We start from the raw sequence: 20,085 nt of genomic DNA, 5'->3' as shown, positions 1-20,085 counted from the left end.
TTTATATTTAAAACACAAGTTATTCCACTTATATTTTACCTCCTTCAAAACACAGTCTATGGACTAGGACCCCATGCATGGATCCATGAAGGAAGATCTTTGTGTTATTTTCTAAGGCCCTTGGCATTTTCAGATCTAATGTTTGTAATTTTAGATACTCACTTTAAAAAAAGCCCAACATGTATACTTTTAATGTTTTTTATTGCAGAAATACATATATGAATCCTGCTTGCCATTAGGTTGGTGGGCTGAGTGTGAGACATTCAAGTTAGTGAGTTCAGCCAGGCCGGAGAGCTGCAGCGTGATGTGGCTTCTCTGTTTTCTATTCTCTTCCTGCGTTGAAACTTCTTAAAGTAATTTACAAAAAAAAAATTTTTTTTTTTGTTTTGTTTGGGGGAAATCTCCTGGCTCCAAAGAAAACCAGTTGCTAAAGTTGATGTTGTAAATAAGAAGTTATTCTTGACAGAAAATGGCTTGAGGAGTTCCTTTAGGTTATCTTTATAGATTCACTGCAGGACTAAAAGATTAGTTATATTTTTCAGTTATACTTGACTGTATCTTATGAAGGAAATTACATGCCATGGAGATAGTTGAGAATTTGAAGATGTTTAAAAATCTTGGAATTTATCTCTCACAAATGTTAAGGAGTCTTTCAAAAGCTTAATGAGAAACGTATTTGTTGGTAATACAGTGGATAGGTTAATTACTACTACAAATTCAGAATTGCAGTTGTTCCTAATTACTGGCTGCCTGATTAGGCACTGATTATTGCCTGCCAAGTAAACATTTGGATTGACAGCTCTATGTCTTGGACTTTCAAATGGGATCTTAAATTACTATTGAATCAAATGTATCTTGTTAGACAAATCTTTCAATAAAAGGAGACAGAGTGGCAGGAAAGACAGCTGTGGAAGGAAATGGTTGGGAGCAGAGCAGAGAGACTCATGGATTGGAAATCAGAATGCTGCTGCTGCTGCTGCTAAGTCGCTTCAGTCGTGTCCGACTCTGTGCGACCCCATAGACAGCAGCGCACCAGGCTCCCCCGTCCCTGGGATTCTCCAGGCAAGAACACTGGAGTGGGTTGCCATTTCCTTCTCCAATGCAGGAAAGTGAAAAGGAAAAGTGAAGTCGCTCAGTCATGTTCGACTCTTAGCGACCCCATGGACTGCAGCCGACCAGGCTCCTCCATCCATGGGATTTTCCAGGCATACACAGGTTTAAATCTCGGTTCTGCCACTCCCTAGGTTGGTTCTTCAATTGTAAAATGATGCAGTTGGAAAAGAAGTTTTTCAGTTCTTTCCTAATGTGACATTCCTTGTTTCCACATCTCTTTGATTGCAGTGCATGCAAGAGATGGGGAATGGAAAGGCAAACCGACTTTATGAAGCCTACCTGCCTGAGACCTTTCGGCGACCTCAAATAGACCAGTATCTTTTTTGGAGCAGCTTCGAAGGCCGAATGGTTTTATTGGTGGTGGTGGTGGTGGTGGTGTCTTGGGAGAGTTACAGAAGACTCAGGACCCATAATCTGACTGGGCCATCTTTATGTGTGGATGAGTTGAAGTCTGGCTTTTCCTCTCTCCTGCAACCAAGACATATAGAAAGCCCACGTATACTCTCTAATGTCAGAATGGTGGTGTCACCCAGGGGCGACTCATCCAGAAATTAAGACTGCTGTGGTTCACTGTGAAGTCTTCCATAGAGTGACATCTCTAATGGTCTTTGGATCTCTGAAACTATTGTTTGATAAAAAGAATAGTTTATTGTGCTATGTTGATTCAGCAAAACTGCCACTAATTTTTAATGCCTTTTTATGCCCTACCTGAGAGAATTAGCTTGTTGACCAGTTAATCCATAACTTTCTCTCCCCCAGCCCCTCAAATGGAGATTGCACCCAGCTCATAAAACCAAACTCCCTGAAGGCAGTGCTTCTCAAAAGATGGCTTGTAGACCATCTTGTTAGAGTTTGATTTTGGTGGGTACAGGGAGAACCTACTAAATGTAGATTTGGAGCCCTGCAGAGGACCCCAGATCAGAATCTGGCAGGCGGGCATGGGAGTCCCGTATATTTTTTTTAAGGGGCACTCAGATGTCTTTGTTTCAGCCCTGTTGACTTAAGGACTTTGAAATAGATAACTGACTGCTTTACCTGTGTTCTATCAGTAGGACAGCCACAGGCTCCACTGATCTCAAAATGAAGAGTGACCCAATTTCTGCTCTCATTACTCTGAAGGAAGATTGTAGGAAATTGTGATTCCCTGCAGTAACCATGAAGGAGGCATTTTAAGGTTTTGGTTAGGGGTACGCCAGAAGAGACAGGAGCCACATGGGGAAGCCAGGCAGAAGGAAGATAGGAGAACAATGCTCATGAGATACAAATTGACCTTTTACAGTCATTCTGTGAGAAAGATGTGTTTGCTTTATCCTTAATAAGCTTCTTGCAGTGCGGTTGAAGGATTTATTCGAGATAAATATGAGAAGAAGAAATACATGGACCGAAGTCTGGACATCAATGCCTTCAGGGTTGGTTGTAAATCTTTCAAGTTTTGTTCATAATAAATAATTTGCTTATTAATCAGGCCCAGGGAGAATTTTAAGAACAGCTACCAAAATACTCTAAGAGCATAAAAACAAAAAATGTAGAATAAAGCCAGCTATTGAATCAAGACCATGAGATATCATGGAGCAAACTTTTGCCTCAGGGATGGACCAACCATCAGTGAATTCTTTACCGTGATCTGAATTTAGATGTCAGTGATTGCCAGTTCCAAATTATTTCTTTATATGGGTGTGTTGGGCATACTAGATCAAATAGAATAGTATGTGTGTGCATACATATGTGTGTGTGCATTTTTTTTTTCTGTAAATGAAGTCACCAAAATTGGTGTAATTATATCACCAGAGTTTCCTTAAATTTGACCAGCATATATTTCCATTGTGTCAGTAGACTGACTGCCAATGGAATGCTTGTTCTTGAGAAGAGGTTTAGGAGACTCCCAGTTGCCAAATACACTTTGCATCCTAGGCATGTGGTTAGAATCTGAAATACAGTGTACAGGAGGAAATACAACATGGTTTCCGGAAGAAGAAAATATGCCTGACTAATGACAGGTAGAGGGGAACCAATAAATATGACTAACTTAAACCTTCAAAAAGCCTTTGACAAGACTGTAGTAAATTTGCTTTGAAATAATCGACTGTTTCTCTAGCTAAGGAAGTATGGAGAATATGGGATTCTCCAGTTCTAGCAAAAGACCTATCTACCTATCATCTATCCTCTATCTGTTATTTATTTTAATGGAAGATGTACTCGCCAGTGAAATCGTTACATTTACACAGGGATCTAAGCCCTTCCAGATAAAGTCAAACTAATTGAAATTAGCGCAAGCTGATCTTTTGATCTTGTGTGAAAAGGGTCACTAACCAGTAGTGGATTTCAATGTGAGCAAGTAAGTGCAGGGTAATACATGTAGTTAGGTAACGATAATTCCTTCTCAGCTTTGAGTGAAGTCATCCAGAAAAGGGATGTGTCGTAACTCTTCCAAAAAAAGACTTAACCCAACGTACATTTACGGCTTGGATGGCATCATCAAGAAGAGTTTGAAACCAAAAGAAACAGACATTTCCTTTCCTTTGTAGAAAACTGTAGTCTGTCTGCTTAGCTCTGTTCATTGTACCAGAACATATGAAATCAGACAAAGTCAGAAAAAAGGTATCTGAGGTAATTCAGAAGGTAGGAGAAGAGGAAAGAGTTGCTGTATGGAGATAGATGGTGTTCATTCATAATTATGTTGCTGCTGTACCATACCCATGAAAGCAGCCTGTTTTACTCACTAAATGTTTTCACTTAGAAAGGAAATGTCTCCTGTGTGCCAAAGAGCTATTTCACAACTTTTTATTTGATGTGTTTAGACTTTTAAAAAATATCTTTGTGAAGATGTATATGGCAAGAATTAATATTTGCTAAGTGAAGGCATTTAATATCAAGTCTAAAAGAAACTGGCTTTGTTGAAGAGTATTCTTTTTACATGGACAGATAAGATGTTTTTAACTTCGAGAAATGAAGTGTTTTGTATTAAAACACTACACTATGTATGCAACAAGCAGAGCTGTGTGTGTTCTTCATGATTATAATACCACTTTACAGATAATATGAAAGTTAAAGTGGAAAATCCATGCCTACTCTTACCTTCATAATGACTGTCATCCATGTGTTCCCCCCATTTTTCCCTGTGTAGTTACTTTTCGGAGGCAAAATTGTGACATAGTTGGATAGAATGTCTCCTGCTTTCCTTTGACTTAGCTCATCATGTTTTTACTTGTCACCTGTTTACTTGTTACTTTTCACAACTTGTAATCATTGCCTCTTGTTCAGTGAGTAGCTAGATCACAGTTTATTTTACTGTTCCCCTCTGCGGCATAAAGGTTAAGTTTTTCTTCAGATATGTTATTCTGGAATGAACTTCTTGGTATATGTAACTTTTTCCATGCTTTGGATTATTTTTCTTAAGGTATATTACAAGATACAATATTATCTTGGTCAAAGGGTTTCAATATTTGTCTCTTCATACTTTTGTCAATATAGTTTCTAGAAGTTGTACTGTTTTATACCGTCTTCTCAGCATCGGGTAAGAGTAGAGTAGTTTACTCCATCCCTACCAATATTAGATAGTACTACTAAGATTTTTTTTTCCTCCTCAAAATGGTTTCTTTTTTGGCCGTGCCTCGTGGCTTGAAATCTTATTTCTCCAACCAGAGATCAAACCTGGACTCTCAGCATTGAAAGTTCAGAGTCTTAACCACTGGACTGCCAGGGAATTCCACCCAAAAGTACATTTTAAATTTCACTTTTTGATTATTATCAGGGGCGACCGTTTTTCATGTGTATTTGTTGTTCAGTTGCTAAGTGGTATCCAACTCTTTGCGACCCCATGGACTGCAGCGTGCCAGGCCTCCCTGTCCTTCACCATCTCCCGGAGTTCACCCAGGTTCATGTCCATTGAATTGGTGATGCCATCCAACCATCTCATCTTCTGCCACCCGCTTCTCCTTTTGCCTTCAGTCTTTCCCAGCATCAGGTTCTTTTCCAATGAGTCGGCTGTTTGCGTCAGGTGGCCAAAGTATTGGAGCTTCAGCTCCAGTTGTCCTACATTTTACAAATAAGATTAGTGAGGGCAGGAGGACAAGGGGGTGACAGAGGATGAGGTGGTTGGATGGCATCATTGACTCAATGGGCATGAGTTTGAGCAAACAGTGGGAGATAGTGAAGGACAGGGTAGCCTGGTGTGCTGCAGTCCATGGGGTCACGGAGTCAGACATGACTGAGTGACTAAACAACAAAGCCCTCTGGCTGGAAGAGGCAGATGGGGGACTTCAAACTTTATTCACTGTATTTATACAATATCCTTTAACATATAGCAAATTACATTTATGTTCTGTTGTTATTTTGATCCAGGTGATAGCCCTGTGGGGTTAGTTCACAGTTCTTATTACTCACATTTTATATATAAGGAAACACTTCACACTTGGATGATATTTGTAAGGGAGAGAACCTTTGATTGAAGGCTGTATGTCAAGTAAGATGAACATTTTTCACTAGTGTACCAAGATGAGCAAGTTAAACTTGGGTCCAAAAGGGACAGCAAACTGGTGAAATGTTTTAACCTCTATAGATAACCCGGTCTGCACACTAAAAGTCATACATGGATTAGACAGAACAAGGAAGGAGGTACTTAAGAAATTTGAAAGATGCCTCTCTCCAACCTTGAGGCCAGGGTCGAAGAGGCCAGTGCTCATGCCCCACACAAGACCCTTCCACAGTCCATCAGACTCCTATGTCAGATTCAGTAGGGATTTGTGTGTCCTTTTGAGACATTTAGGATTATAATTTGTTGAACTGTTAGTCACCGTAGGGCCTGTTGTTTGTCTTGTGTTTTTAAATCATCATAGAAAGAAAAAGATAACAAATGGAAAAGAGGGAGCGAACCAGCTCCAGAGAAAAAAATGGAACCTGTCGTTTTTGAGAAAGTGAAAATGGTAAGTGGGGGAAGTATGTGTGCTGTGTGGATGGCTTAGGGTGTGTTGACGTGTGTGGAGGAGAGGGCAGTGGAGGAGAGGAGATGGGAGGGAGAGGTAGGGCTAGTTGAGAGCACATTGCACCATTGCACCTGGGACTAAAGGGGACCACATTCAGGTTAGGTCACCCACTGCCGTTTCTGCTGCCTTCCCACCGCCTCGTTGCTGCCTGATCTGCTCTGTCACACTGCCTTTGAGGTCCAGATGGGAGCTTGGGAACAGCACCTGTCCCATCTGAGCAAGAGGCATGTTTCATGGCAGAATGCCAAGGCTCTGTGACACCTCCTGAGCAGGTGCTACGTTAGTCCTTCCCTCCTTAGGCCTCCTGTACCTCGTTTTCCTGTTGCTGTTAAGAACAGTCCAGAAGTCAGGGCATACTAATTCATTTTAAGCCATCCCTGCTTGTATTCTCGCTCCGTCATAATGAGGTAGGTAGTCTTCTTTTCCCACCGGACACCTACCTTATGGCTGTGATAGTAGATACTCTAAGATGAGGCTTCCCAGGTGGCGCCAGTGGTAAAGAACCTGCTGCCAATGTAGGAGATGTAAGAGACACGGGTTCCATCCCTGGGTTACGACTCTTAACATAAGAGTTTGGAATCTTGGGAAAGAAGACTTTTTACTGTTTTCCTTCAAGGGTCTTTTTAGCATCATTCTGAATCATATTGTCTGCAGAACACAGTCCGTAGTGATATTGGCAGAGCGAATTAGGTAACCTATAAAATGAGTTCCCTTTTGGTATTAAAGGTTTTCTAATCACTGGGAGAAATGTTGGCCATTGCCTTTTGTATCTTCAGACATCTGCCTTTATCCTTTGCTTCTCCTGGGACCAAAAACTGCTGCTTCTGTTGGATACCCTGGTCTGTGGTTGTCTTGGTTTCGGAAAGATCTGTCTCTTCAGAAAGCCAGACAAGCGCAGATGACAGCTTTGTTTTTCACTTTAGGTTTGATTTCTGCACTGTGCTTTCTGATTTGGTTTTTTTCACACAACACTTCCTGAGTTGTGTTTCTTTGGTAACTCTCTTTGAATAACAACATCCATGCCACAAGAATCCCTGTGGCTTTATGGTTGGAGAGGGGAATGGAGGCTTCAAAAACACCTGCTTATTTCTTTCTGTAACATATTTTAACCCTAGCCACAGAAAAAAGAAGATCCACAGCTACCTCGGAAAACCTCCCCGAAATCCAAAGCTCCTGTGGTGGATCTCTTGGGCCTTGGTAAGAGCTAGACTTTTCCACTCCTGTTATCTCACAAATGTTGATGAATTCTCTGTGATCCTGGGGAGATAGGTAGAGATGGGGTTCTTCAGTTGGTGGCTTCATCACTAAGGTTGTTCCCTCCTATTCTTCCTGTTGTTTTACATCTGAGCAGTTGTTCTAAGAAGTGCTGACATTCTTTGGGGAGACAGTACAGTAATAGCGGAGTGGTTAAGTCCAGTACTGGTTAAGCATGGCCTTTGAAACCAGAGTCCCAACTCTGCCACTTACTATCTTTGTGATCTTGGGTAGCTTGCTCAACCTCTCAACATTACTTTCCTCCTGTAGTGAGGATGATGAGTCTACATCAGAGATGTTGTTGGAAGGACTAAATGAGATAATGCCTCTAAAGCTCTTAGCTCCTTGCCCCCACACACTGAGCATTCAGTAAGTGTTTGCAAGTTCCACTAGACCAGCACCTGTGAGCCCTGCCCCCGACCCGCTCGTTTTCCAAGTGCATCCTGGAAATGCCGTCTGAGACGGCCCCTTACCTTGTGGTCATTTTCCTCCAAACTTTTGAAACCCTGAGCTAGTGGTTCTGCCCCTTTCAGAAATAGAGCCTATTCTTACCTTTCATAGTACTGATGGCTGTACTTTGTTTCAGTCCATTCCTGCTGATTATTGGCTACTTCAGCTTCTAACGTCTATGCTTTTCATTTCTCTCTGAGAATAAATCCTACACAGCTTTGCCCCTCAAATAGCCAGAAGGGAGCCAGCCAGCTCCCTTGCAGTGGTGCTAATGTGGCCTTCAAGCCCAAGTTCCTCCTGTCCTCTGCCTGAGCTACAAGCTTTTCCAGTGTATTCTCGGGAATCTTATGAGATGCCTCATCCAAGCTGTGTGGTTCCAGAGCCTGGATTTCAGGGTCTGTGATTGGAGCATGTGGGCCTTCTCTACTTTGTGTCTCGAAGAGAAGAAAGGAATGGGCTTTAATAAGCAGGGCTACATTTTAACTTTGGTCTCTCTTTCCAGATGCTCCTGTATCCTGCTCCATTGCAAATGGTAAGACCAGTAATACCCTAGAGAAGGATTTAGATCTTCTGGCCTCTGTTTCGTCTCCCTCTTCTTCAGTTTCCAGAAAGGTGAGTCTTGGGGGTGCCTCGAGGGGAAAGAGCATTCTGTAAAGGGTGCTTTTGGTAACTTATTCCTGGAATCAAGTCATGCGTTCTTGGTGGAATTTGACTTTGGTTTTCTTGATTCTTCCCTTAACCCTGTCGTCTCTGTTACAGCCTATTCATTCCATTTTGTCTCTTGCCCAAAAAGAGTGGGCCCTTTATGTGAACTTCTGTTGAAGATGTGTCAGATTGTAAAGGCTGATCCTATAAGTCAGCTCCTCAGCCTGAGTTATTGCCAGAGAGTTTGTAAATAGAAAAGGCTTGAAACCATCAGTGACTCCCATTTGTGGACTACCTGCTGTGTACACCAGGCGCAGTGCTAGGTGATTTTGTGTATCATTTTGTGTATTTCACTTATGATTTAAAATATTCACCACAATCCTGCAAAATGGATCTTCTAGATGAGGAAAGAGTTCAGAAAAGTTATGTGACTAGCCTCTCGTTACACAACCGGTAAACAGTGGTACTGGGATCTTAGTTCTCTCTGGCTGCATCATTTGTAGGTCATTTTAATTTGTTAGTTTTTCACCAAATCACATTGTTTTGCTAAAGAGCAAAGAATTGTACCAGAGCTTAACTATCAGGTGTTTCCAGATGTTTGTATGGTAAAAGTGTCAAGAAGCTACTAACTCGAGCCATGTATTTCTCATTGCAAATGTTAGAAGCAGCAGAGAGTTGAGGGAGGTCCTTACAGAGAACCCCAGGAGGACCATTCCACTTCCTCCCCGCCCTTTGTCCTAAGGTTGTAGGTTCCATGCCAGCCCCAGGGAGTGCCGGCTCAGTTCCCGAAAACCTGAACCTGTTTCCAGAGCCAGGGAGCAAATCAGAAGAAACGAGCAAGAAGCAGCTGTCTAAAGACTCCATCCTGTCACTGTATGGATCCCAGACGCCTCAGATGCCCACCCAAGGTAGAGTTCATAGGGGTCATGGCAGTGTGCCAGGTAGAAACGGGAGGCCTTCCATGCAGGAATTATTTGTTGTGCCAGGGGCAGTTGCTCTGCGGGCCCTGACATCATACTCGAAACAAGCCTGAACATGACATATCTTGTGAAGCCACTGAGTATCAGGAGATAGATATTAATGTAACTCAGTGCCATGCTTCTGTGGGGTCTGGCCTCAGTGAAGCCTGACTTGGGGTCTGGATCTGGACCGTAAAGGGGAAGTGCCTGGGTCTGCAGCCCACTGGAAGCCAGAGCAAGTCTTATAGAGAATCTGTCTGAGGAAGTCTAGCTGGAAGGAGCAGCCAGTGAGCGTTTGGATTGACCTCATGTACATTCCTTTTTCACTAACCTGTATGTCTGTTCTCTTGGCAGCAATGTTCATGGCTCCTGCTCAGATGGCGTATCCCACTGCCTACCCCAGCTTCCCTGGGGTTACACCTCCTAACAGCCTAATGGGGAGCATGATGCCCCCACCAGTAGGCATGGTAGCTCAGCCAGGAGCTTCTGGGATGGTTGCCCCAATGGCCATGCCTGCAGGCTATATGGGGGGCATGCAGGCCTCCATGATGGGTGTGCCAAATGGAATGATGACCACCCAGCAGGCAGGCTACATGGCAGGCATGGCAGCTATGCCCCAGACTATGTATGGGGTTCAGCCAGCTCAGCAGCTGCAGTGGAACCTAACTCAGGTAAGCTGCTCCATTTCACTCAGGACAAGAGTTCTGAGCCTCCCTCAAGGCCGTCTCATTTAGTGTCTGCAGCTTATCCTTTTAATTTTTACAGTGTAAATGAGATATCGCCAGGGACATTCTTGGGTTTGCTTCATTTATTTATTTATTTTAACAGAAGGTCTGTCTAACCTCAGACTTTCTGAGGCATTTTGGGTTCCTGTAGAATAAGGGTAATTGCCTAATTCTAAAACTCTCCACACATTCATCAAAACAAAACAAACTGTACAGATAAACAAGAGGTGCCAATAAAAGCACCCGTAAGCAATGACTACTGCATCTAATAGAATACTACGAACCTCAAATTACACGGTTATAAACACTGAAATCCAGGGCTTCGCTGGTGGCTCAGTGGTAAAGAATTCGCCTGCCAAGGCAAGAGACACAGGTTCAATCCCTGGTCCAGGAAGACCCCACGTCCCAAGGAGCAACTGAGCCCATGTGCCACAACTATTGAGCATGAGCTCCAAAGCCCAGGAACTGCAACCACTGAGCCCAAGTGCCGCAAGTACTGAGGCCTGTGCACTCTAGAGTCTGTGGTCTGCAACAAGAGAAGCCACAGCAGTGGGAAGCCTGCACACTGAAGCTAGACAGTAGCACCTGCTCACAACTAGAGAAAAGCCCTCACAGCACCAAAGACCCAGCACAGCCAAAAATAAATAAATTTTTAAAAACACTGAAATCAAGCAGAGCCAGCACCACAGACAGACCATGTGGAAAGAGGAGAAGGAGTAGGGGGCTAGAGGCGACAGAGCGTAGATAAAACACCCCCAAGAAAGAGAAAACCCTGCCCTGATTAGAGACGTGCTAAGTGTTCTGAGACCTGGTGGAGTATAACTCTGGTTACTTGGAGAATCAAAAACAAAGGACTCGAAATACATAGGACTGTAGGGGGTAGCTTTGGTAAAGCATTGTTTCTAGGAGAGATGAGGACGACTTAGAATGAGGGGGTGCTCTTTGGAGACTTGTGGTGAAAAAGTAAGAAGTGAGAATCACAAAATCAGATCTGCCATCCTCCTCCCCACCAAATAGTCATTTCACTCTACTAACGGAAGAGGGCGCTCTTGAACTAAGAAATTTAGTAAGTCTCCCCAGATCCTTTCACCTGTGCGTTATTGCTGATTCAGAAAATAAGGTACTACAAAGAATCCGCCTGCCAATGCAGGAGGTGCAAGAGATGAGGGGTTTTATCCCTGGGTGGAGAAGATCCCCTGGAGGAAGAAATGGCAACCTACTCCAGTATTCTTTTTTTTTTTTTTAATAAATTTATTTATTTTAGTTGGGGGCTAATTACTTTACAATATTGTAGTAGTTTTTGCCATACATTGACATGAATCAGCCATGGGTTTACATGTGTTCCCCTTCCTGGACCCCCCTCGCACCTCCCTCCCCATCCCATCCCTCTGGGTCATCCCATTGCCCCAGCCCTGAGCATTTGTCTCATGCATCGAACATGGAATGTTGTTCTGTTTCATATATGATAATATACATGTTTCAATGCTATTCTCCCAGAACGTCCCACCCTCACCTTCTCCCTCAGAGTCCATAAGACTGTTCTATGCATCTGTGTCTCTTATTCTGTCTCGCATATAGGGTTATCGTTACCATCTTTCAAATTCCATATATATGCATTAGTATACTGTATTGGTGTTTTTCTTTCTGGCTTACTTCACTCTGTATAATGGGCTCCAGTTTCATCCATCTCAGTAGAACCGATTCAAATGTATTTTTTTAATGGCTGAGTAATATTCCATTGTGTATATGTACCACAGCTTCCTTATCCATTCGTCTGCGGATGGACATCTAGGTTGCTTCCATGTCCTGGCTATTGTAAACAGTGCTGCGATGAACATTGGGGTACACGCGTCTCTTTCAATTCTGGTTTCCTCGGTGTGTATGCCCAGCAGTGGGATTGCTGGGTCATATGGCAGTTCTATTCCCAGTTTTTTAAGGAATCTCCACACTGTTCTCCATAGTGGCTGTACTAGTTTGCATTCCCACCAACAGTGTAAGAGGGTTCCCTTTTCTCCACACCCTCTCCAGCATTTATTGCTTGTAGACTTTTGGATAGCAGCCATTCTGACTGGTGTGAAATGATACCTCATTGTGGTTTTGATTTGCATTTCTCTAATAATGAGTGATGTTGAGCATCTTTTCATGTGTTTGTTAGCCATCTGTATGTCTTCTTTGGAGAAATGTCTGTTTAGTTCTTTGGCCCATTTTTTGATTGGATTGTTTATTTTTCTGGAATTCAGCTGCAGAAGTTGCTTGTATATTTTTGAGATTAATTGTTTGTCTGTTGCTTCATTTGCTATTATTTTCTCCCATTCTGAAGGCTGTCTTTTCACCTTGCTTATAGTTTCCTTTGTTGTGCAAAAGCTTGTAATTTTAATTAGGTCCCATTTGTTTATTTTTGCTTTTATTTCCAATATTCTGGGAGGTGGGTCATGGAGGATCCTGCTGTGATTTATGTCGGAGAGTGTTTTGCCTATGTTTTCCTCTAGGAGTTTTATAGTTTCTGGTCTTACGTTTAGATCTTTAATCCATTTTGAGTTTATTTTTGTGTATGGTGTTAGGAAGTGTTCTAGTTTCATTCTTTTACAAGTGGTTGACCAGTTTTCCCAGCACCACTTGTTAAAGAGATTGTCTTTTCTCCATTGTATATTCTTGCCTCCTTTTTCGAAGATAAGGTGTCCATAGGCGCGTGGGTTTATCTCTGGGCTTTCTATTTTGTTCCATTGATCTATATTTCTATCTTTGTGCCAGTACCATACTGTCTTGATGACTGTGGCTTTGTAGTAGAGCCTGGAGTCAGGCAGGTTGATTCCTCCAGTTCCATTCTTCTTTCTCAAGATTGCTTTGGCTATTCGAGGTTTCTTATATTTCCATACAAATTGTGAAATGATTTGTTCTAGTTCTGTGAAAAATACCATTGGTAGCTTGATAGGGATTGCATTGAATCTATAGATTGCTTTGGGTAGTATACTCATTTTCACTATATTAATTCTTCCAATCCATGAACACGGTATATTTCTCCATCTGTTTGTGTCCTCTTTGATTTCTTTCATCAGTGTTTTATAGTTTTTTATATATAAGTCTTTTGTTTCTTTGGGTAGATATATTCCTAAGTATTTTATTCTTTTTGTTGCAATGGTGAATGGTATTGTTTCCTTGATTTCTCTTTCTGTTTTCTCATTATCGGCTACTCCAGTATCCTTGCCTGGAAAATTCTATGGACAAGGGAGCCTGAGGGGCTGCAGTTCATGGGGTCACAAAGAGCCAGACACGATTGAACACGCACACACACACAAAATAAACAGAAAGTAGCAAGTGACATGTATGCAAAACTATTATGAGAAGAAAATATAAAATGAAGTCTAAACATTTTGAGAAATGAAAATTCTTTCTCCAAAACCAGTCACAAAGTAGAAGAAAACTGTTATACAATCCTGACTTAAATGTCCTCTAACAAACACTTGCAGGTAAGACAAAACAGCTTGAATCAAAAAGTGAAAAACTTAGAACCAAAATGGACAAATAACTGGAAGTTGTGAAATGAAAGTTTACTGAACTCAGGAAACAAATTGAGAAACAACACAATTATCTTAAAAATAGACTGAATTACAAGTTAGTCAGAGGAGAATAGATTCAACTGAAAATATATGTGGCCTAGAGGAAAGGCATGAAATAGCTCAGAGAAAGGAAACTAAATATAGAGAGCACTAAAAAGAATCAGAAAGAAAGAACTTAGGCAAAGAAGATCTAACATAAATATGTTTGTTTGGAGACCCCCAAAGGTGGCACTAGTGCTAAAGAACCTGCTGCCAACGCAGGTTCTCTTATGTCTGGGAAGATCCCCTGGAGGAGGGCATGGCACCCCACTCCAGTATTCTTGCCTGGAGAATCCCCATGGACAGAGGAGCGTGGAAGACTACAATCCATAGGGTCACAAAGAATCGGACACGACTGAAGAGACTTAGCACTCACACAAAGAAGAAAGATAAAATAGTGGAACAGGATTAATATATTTAAAACTTAATATAAGAACGTTTCCTAGAAATAAAGAACTTGAATATAATGTTGAAAGAAACTACTGTGTATGTATCTGGAAGAACTGACTCAGAATGGTCACCTCAAACATCCCAGTAAACTTTTAGGCTTTGTATGATAAGAAAAAAAATCCATGAGTCCATATTTTTAAAAGATGGGTGTGGCTTTCCCTCTAGGAGAGAAAGCCTTCTTTGCAGAAGAATGACAACTAATAATTATAGAAAGAACAGGGTATTCACATATTTGCAAAGGAATACCCTTCGGATTACTTAATAATTACAATGAAAGAACATATGATGGATACAACCTTAGATAAGTGATCAAACATAAAATTATCAACAGTGGGGCACATTAGTTTTATGTGTTTCTTGGTATCTTATCCTAAGAAGGATATAATATCATTTACATAGAATTTTGGGGATCTTCCCTGGTGGTCCAGTGGTTAAAACTTCACTTCCCAATGCAGGGGGTGTGGGTTTGATCCTTAGTCGGGGAAGCTAAGATTCCACATGCCTCACAGCCAAACAACCAAAACATAAAACAGAAGCAGTATTGTAACAAATTCAATAGACTTTAAAAGTAGTCCACATCAAAAAATATATATTTAGAATTTTTGCCAAAAGTATTTAATTTGAATCCAATCATAAGAAAACATGAGATAAATCTAAATTAAAGGATTTTCTCTAAAGTAACTGGCCTGGACTCTTCAAATGGTGTTAGGAAAAAATGGTGGGGAAACTCTTCTGGGTTAAAGGAGACTAAAGAGATGAAAAATGAAATGTAATGTATATTAGAATATAGTATTAATGTGAAATGTCTTGAACATGTTCATTGTATTGTGATTCTAGGAAAGTCTTCTTTTATGTGAAATGTAAGAATCCGACTCTTTGCGACCCCATGGACTGTAGCCCGTCAGGCACCTCTGTCCGTGGGATTTCCCAGGCAAGGATACTGGAGTGGGTTGCCATTTCCTTGTCCAGGGGATCTTCGTCTCCTGCATTGGCAGGCCAGTTTTTTACCACTAGCACCACCTGGGAAGCTTCTTATGAGATGCCTCCTGACTTATTAAGAGCTGAAATGTAACAACATCTGCAATTTTCAATGTCTATCAAAAATTTTTTAAGACTGATACTTATGTATATATCAAAGAAAAAATAAAGCAAAAATGTTATCAATTGTTGAATTTAAGGAAAGATGTATGGGTCTCATTATCCTAATCTTTCAACCTTTCTGTAAATTTGAAATTTTCTTTAAAAGGTGGTGGAAGAAAAAAAAGTCAGCCTTTCTCCTAAAGGAAAAGATCTTATACAGAAAAGGTACCAGACTTGGGAAATTTAAGGCATTTTTCTTTGATAAATAGTTTCGTTTGTTCACTGCCAGAGCCAGTCTTTTAATCAAATTCCTAAAGGGGCCTCAACCCCACCCAGGCCTGATGCCACTGACCCTTTTCTCCCAGCAACTTCCTTTCTCATACAGTGAAGACATGTTGATCTTTTTTTTGCCTGCCTTTGTTCTTTCTGAAAAGTCCAGTTTCCTTTTCTTTGTCTTCTCTCTACTCCCCAACACTCTGGGTAGTGACTTTGCTGGAGAAAAGACAGGAGTGCTGGGGCTTCTCTTTATCCTCTCAGGGTTGGCTCCAGCCAGTTCACAATAGGCCCCTTCTTTTCAGAATGAGAGTGGAAAGGAAACAGAATAACCTCCTGTGCCGCTTTTATGTCAACTCACTCCAGGATTCCCCCTTCCCCTCCCTGAGCATTAGTCTCAGACAGCATCTCCCTTCTGCAGAGGCCTCCATCGTCGTGGTCTGGTGTCCCCGGAATGATCTGTGCAGGTTCAGGGCAGTTCTGTCCACGACAGAGCTCCCCTCTGTCTCACTCTCCTCTCCTCGCAGGCGGAAGGACTTCTTCCCGCCCTTTGCTCTAATTGGCCCCGTGCCCACGGCCTGTCTGAAAGCCTCCTCTCTCCCTCTCAGATGACCCAGCAGATGGCCGGGATGAACTTCTGTGGCACCAACGGCATGCTGAGCTATGGACAGTCCATGAATGGCGGGAACGGACAGGCAGCAAATCAGACGCTCAGTCCTCAGATGTGGAAATAGGAAGAACACACCTGGATGACTACCACTCTCCCCATCGCCCCGTCTCCCTGTGTCTCCTCTTTCCCCACCCCCCTCTCCTACTTCTCTCTGTTTGGTTTAGAAGTCGCTCAATCCCGGTCACTTAGGACTTGGCGTCCTGCCTGGCCCAGCCACATCCCAAACCTGCAGACCCCTCTGTTGCTTTCTGTCGTACCTGTCCCCCAGCTGTCCTGATTCCCTCCCCAGCCTCAGCCCGGGTTCTCTCCTGGCAGCCACACCTTAGGAACTGTTGGCAGAAGGCACTTAGACTGCAGGATAGATGTGCACACCTTTGAGCACCTTTCCCACAGGTGAAACTTCCTGTCAGACTCAGAAAGGTCTGTAGGGGTTGTATTTTAGGCAAAGAGGGGAGAGTTTAGAGGTCCTTCTATATGTGTTGATAAGTTATTGGGTTGACCAAAAGAATGTTTTGGCCAACCCAGTATTTCCATAAGTTTAAATTTTGGAGGTGAGAAAGGAGGCATCATGCTCCCCTGATTTATGGAAATTAAGGAAGTACTGAAATCGAATTAAATGCTCCTGGAGTCTTAGAGCAGTGTGGCCCCAGCCCTGGGGCGAGGATGAGCAAAAATAAGACTCGACTTCATGCTGAATTGTTTCCAAGATCTGAGACTTCAGAACTTGCTGCTTCGGTCAACCTTCCTTAGCACCAAAGACTCTTCAAAGGTCCCACAAGAAGACACACACCCCGTTCCCTGCCTTCATCCGGTAGGATCTGGCTTTGTGGCTGGAGGACCAGCCCCCTGCAGTGGGAATGCGGAGCTTAACGTGTGTGCTGCCTGTGTGTGTGGATTCCACCTCCCACTCTCTCCCTGTCTGCTCTGGGTATTTTTGTTTTGTTTTTTTAGTTTTAGGTTTACAACAGAGAGGAGTTGGATTTATCAACAGCCTAAAACTGTTGCCAGTTTTCCTTTAGTTAAAAAAAAAAATTTACAATCTCATTGGTAGCTCCTTCCTCCTTTCCCCTCTCCAACCTGCCAGTCGCTGTTTCATACTGGTGTGTCCAGGCTGCCCTGCGCCCCCACCTGTCCAGGTGTATGAGGCAGCCTTCCCCTCAGTCATCATTCACCCCACTTGAAAATTAAAACAAGACAATGTTGCTTAAAAGATGTCATCTGTGGGAACCACACCTCCTGGTTGCCTTTCTCCTGTGTATGTGTAAATTCCTAATAAATATTGCAGGGAAGCACTGCTCACTCGCTCTCGCTGTGTGTCACTCGTGGAGGAGGGTGAGTTCCACCCAGGTCTTCTGCTTTCCAGGGGCAGTTCCCTCACTTTCTGTATTTTAAAAAATGATTGCGCTTAGAATGGATAAACAAGGTCCTACTATAGCGTAGGAAACTATAGCCAGTCTCCTGGGATAAACCAGAATGGGAAAGAATATTTAGAAAAGAATGTAAATATATATATATATATATATGTATGTATGTGTGTGTGTATAACTGAGTCACTTTTCTGTACAGCAGAGATTGGCACAACATTGTAAATCAACTGTATTTTAATTTAAAAAAACTGCATAGGGAGTATACCCAAGGGCCAGGTCAAGACTCAGGCAGTCAGAAAGGTAGCCTTTTTCCAGTGGAATCTAGAGTTGTGAGGGAGGGGACTCCGGATGTCTGTACCGGCTGGAGTCCCAGACCATCGGAACTCATCAGAACTAGAAGTACCCCCCACAATAGAAAAACTGAGACCCCTCCCCCTTTCTTTCCTTCAGGTACACCTTTTGAATACTTCTGGGTGTGAGAGGATAGCACAATGGCTCAGAAAGGTCTGAGCTAGGCTACCAGTGTTCATATCCCTTCTTGCTCTGTGACCTGGCTACTAAACCCCTGTGTATCAGTGTAAAGCTGATACTAAACCCCTGTGTATCAGTGTAAAATGGGGCTTGTGTAAAATGAAGCAATTCCTGTAGTATAGTTAGCACACAGGGTACTTTGCCCTCAAATGTTAGCAAATATTACGTGCCAGCCCTATGTCAAATCATTCAGCAAGTGTTTAAAGAAAGCTTTCAGTGTGCCCAGCACTGTCTTAGGCTCTGGAATAAAACAGTGAATTAAAACTCCCTGATCTCATGGGATAGTGTGGTAGGAGAGATGGACAATAAACAAGTAAATGAATGATTTGATTTCAGGTGGTAATAATACAAAGTAAGACAAGATTAGCAGAGAGGGTGGGTATGGGACCATTTGGGTGGAGCAGTCAGAAGGAGGTTACATTTCAACTGAGACCTGAATAAGGAGCCAGTTGTGTGGAGATCTGTGAAAAGAGCAGGGCAAAGGTTGACAACTGCGTTGAAAATGGTTTGGTGGAGGTGTTGGGTTGAGAGTCATCAGGGTGTGGATGGTACGTAAAGCCTTGAGACCGGGTGAAGTCGTCTAAGGAGAAAGCATGAAGAGAAGAGGACTGAGCCTTAAGGTCCATCAGCTTTTAGAATTTGAAGAGATAAGAAAAAACATTTTGAAGAGAAAAAAATGAATCATAGTCCCTGCTTTTAAGATGCTCACAGAATCATGATGCAACAGACTTGGAATCTCTTAGACATGCTTTATGGGAGCTAGGAAGGTGGGGAAACCTTCCTAAGGACAGAGGCACTTGAGCTGAGTCCCGGGGGCAAGTTAGGAGTTAACCATCGAGTGGTGTGGAGGTGGGGAGAAGAGTCCAGGCAGATTGTACCATGTGATCAAAGAGAGAGAGACCTGCAAAAGCACAGACCATTCCAAGAAGCACAGGCAGTTCTGTGTTTCTAAGGTCTGATATCAGTCAAGGTGTCGTGAAAGGTGGGACCTAGCTGGGGCTGGACCAGATCATGAGGGGCTTCCTACAGCCCAGGAATGAGTTTAGCCTGAACTGTAGTAAACAGTGGAGTGACACAGTCAGATTTGAGATTCAGGAAGCTCACTCTTGCCTTGCTGACAACATGTTTGAGAAACAAGACCAGATCTAGGGGACCAGAGAAGGGCAAGAGCTGAACAAGGGCCAAGTTAGTAGGGGGTGGGAAAAATGAAGCCGCTCAGAACAGCATCTCATGAGGCACATGAGATGCTAACAGGTGCAGCACAAAAATGCTAAAATAAGCTTGGGAAAGATTGCATGTCATATCAGCTCTTGTATATCTAGAATATAAATATCCAAATAGAAATGGCTCTGAAAAGTTCCATGGTAAAGACTTTTAAAAAAAAAAAAGTAGATTATATTTTTTAGAGCAGTTATAGGTTCACAACGAAATTGAGCAGAAAGTATAGAGTTCCCATACACCTCTGTCCCTCACCTAGCCTCCTCCACTTTTGACATTCTGCACCAAAGGAGTACATTTGTTACAATGAACCCATAGCAACAGATCATGATCATCCAAAATCCATAATTTACATTAAGGTTCATTTTGGTGTTGTGTAATCTCTGGGTTTTAGCAAAGGTACAATGACATGTAGTCATCATTATAGTATCATACAGAATAGTTTCACATCTTGAAAATCCTCTGTGCTCTGCCTCTCCATCCCTTGCTCCCCCATAACTCCTGGAAGCTACTGATTTTTTTTTTTCCCCACTGTCTCCATAGTTTGGGCTTTTCCAGAATGTCATATACCTAGAATCATACTGTTTGTGGCCTTTTACAGATTGACTGCTTTCATTTAGTAATACGCATTTTTGTCTTTTCATGGCTTGATATCTCATGTCTTTTTAGTGCTGAATAATATTTCAGTGTCTGAATGTACCATAATTTATTTTAATCTATTCACTTACTGAAGGACATCTTGATTGCTTCCAAGTTTTGGCAATTATAAATA

The 20,085-nt window shown here is 42.4% G+C and overlaps 1 protein-coding gene across 1 annotated transcript in view; it reads left to right on the top strand.

Moving 5' to 3' along the window:
* Positions 1–17,496, top strand: part of SMAP2 (small ArfGAP2) — a 48,683-nt gene extending 31,187 nt beyond the window's left edge. Inside the window, exons 3-10 of the mRNA XM_081493967.1 lie at positions 1,342–1,427; positions 2,444–2,522; positions 5,949–6,035; positions 7,211–7,292; positions 8,302–8,411; positions 9,187–9,352; positions 9,758–10,074; positions 16,136–17,496. Of these exons, the coding sequence (XP_081350093.1) occupies positions 1,342–1,427; positions 2,444–2,522; positions 5,949–6,035; positions 7,211–7,292; positions 8,302–8,411; positions 9,187–9,352; positions 9,758–10,074; positions 16,136–16,261 (1,053 nt within the window). The 3' untranslated portion in view covers positions 16,262–17,496. The remainder of the gene's footprint in view (positions 1–1,341; positions 1,428–2,443; positions 2,523–5,948; positions 6,036–7,210; positions 7,293–8,301; positions 8,412–9,186; positions 9,353–9,757; positions 10,075–16,135) is intronic.
* Positions 17,497–20,085: the final 2,589 nt, after the last annotated feature.

This window comes from Giraffa tippelskirchi, chromosome 5, assembly GCF_054371585.1.
Source record: "Giraffa tippelskirchi isolate mGirTip1 chromosome 5, T2T-mGirTip1v1.2.pri, whole genome shotgun sequence".
Classification (NCBI taxonomy): domain Eukaryota; kingdom Metazoa; phylum Chordata; class Mammalia; order Artiodactyla; family Giraffidae; genus Giraffa; species Giraffa tippelskirchi.
The sequence above is the reverse complement of the archived record's forward strand: the minus strand, read 5'-3'. Positions and strand labels throughout refer to the sequence as shown.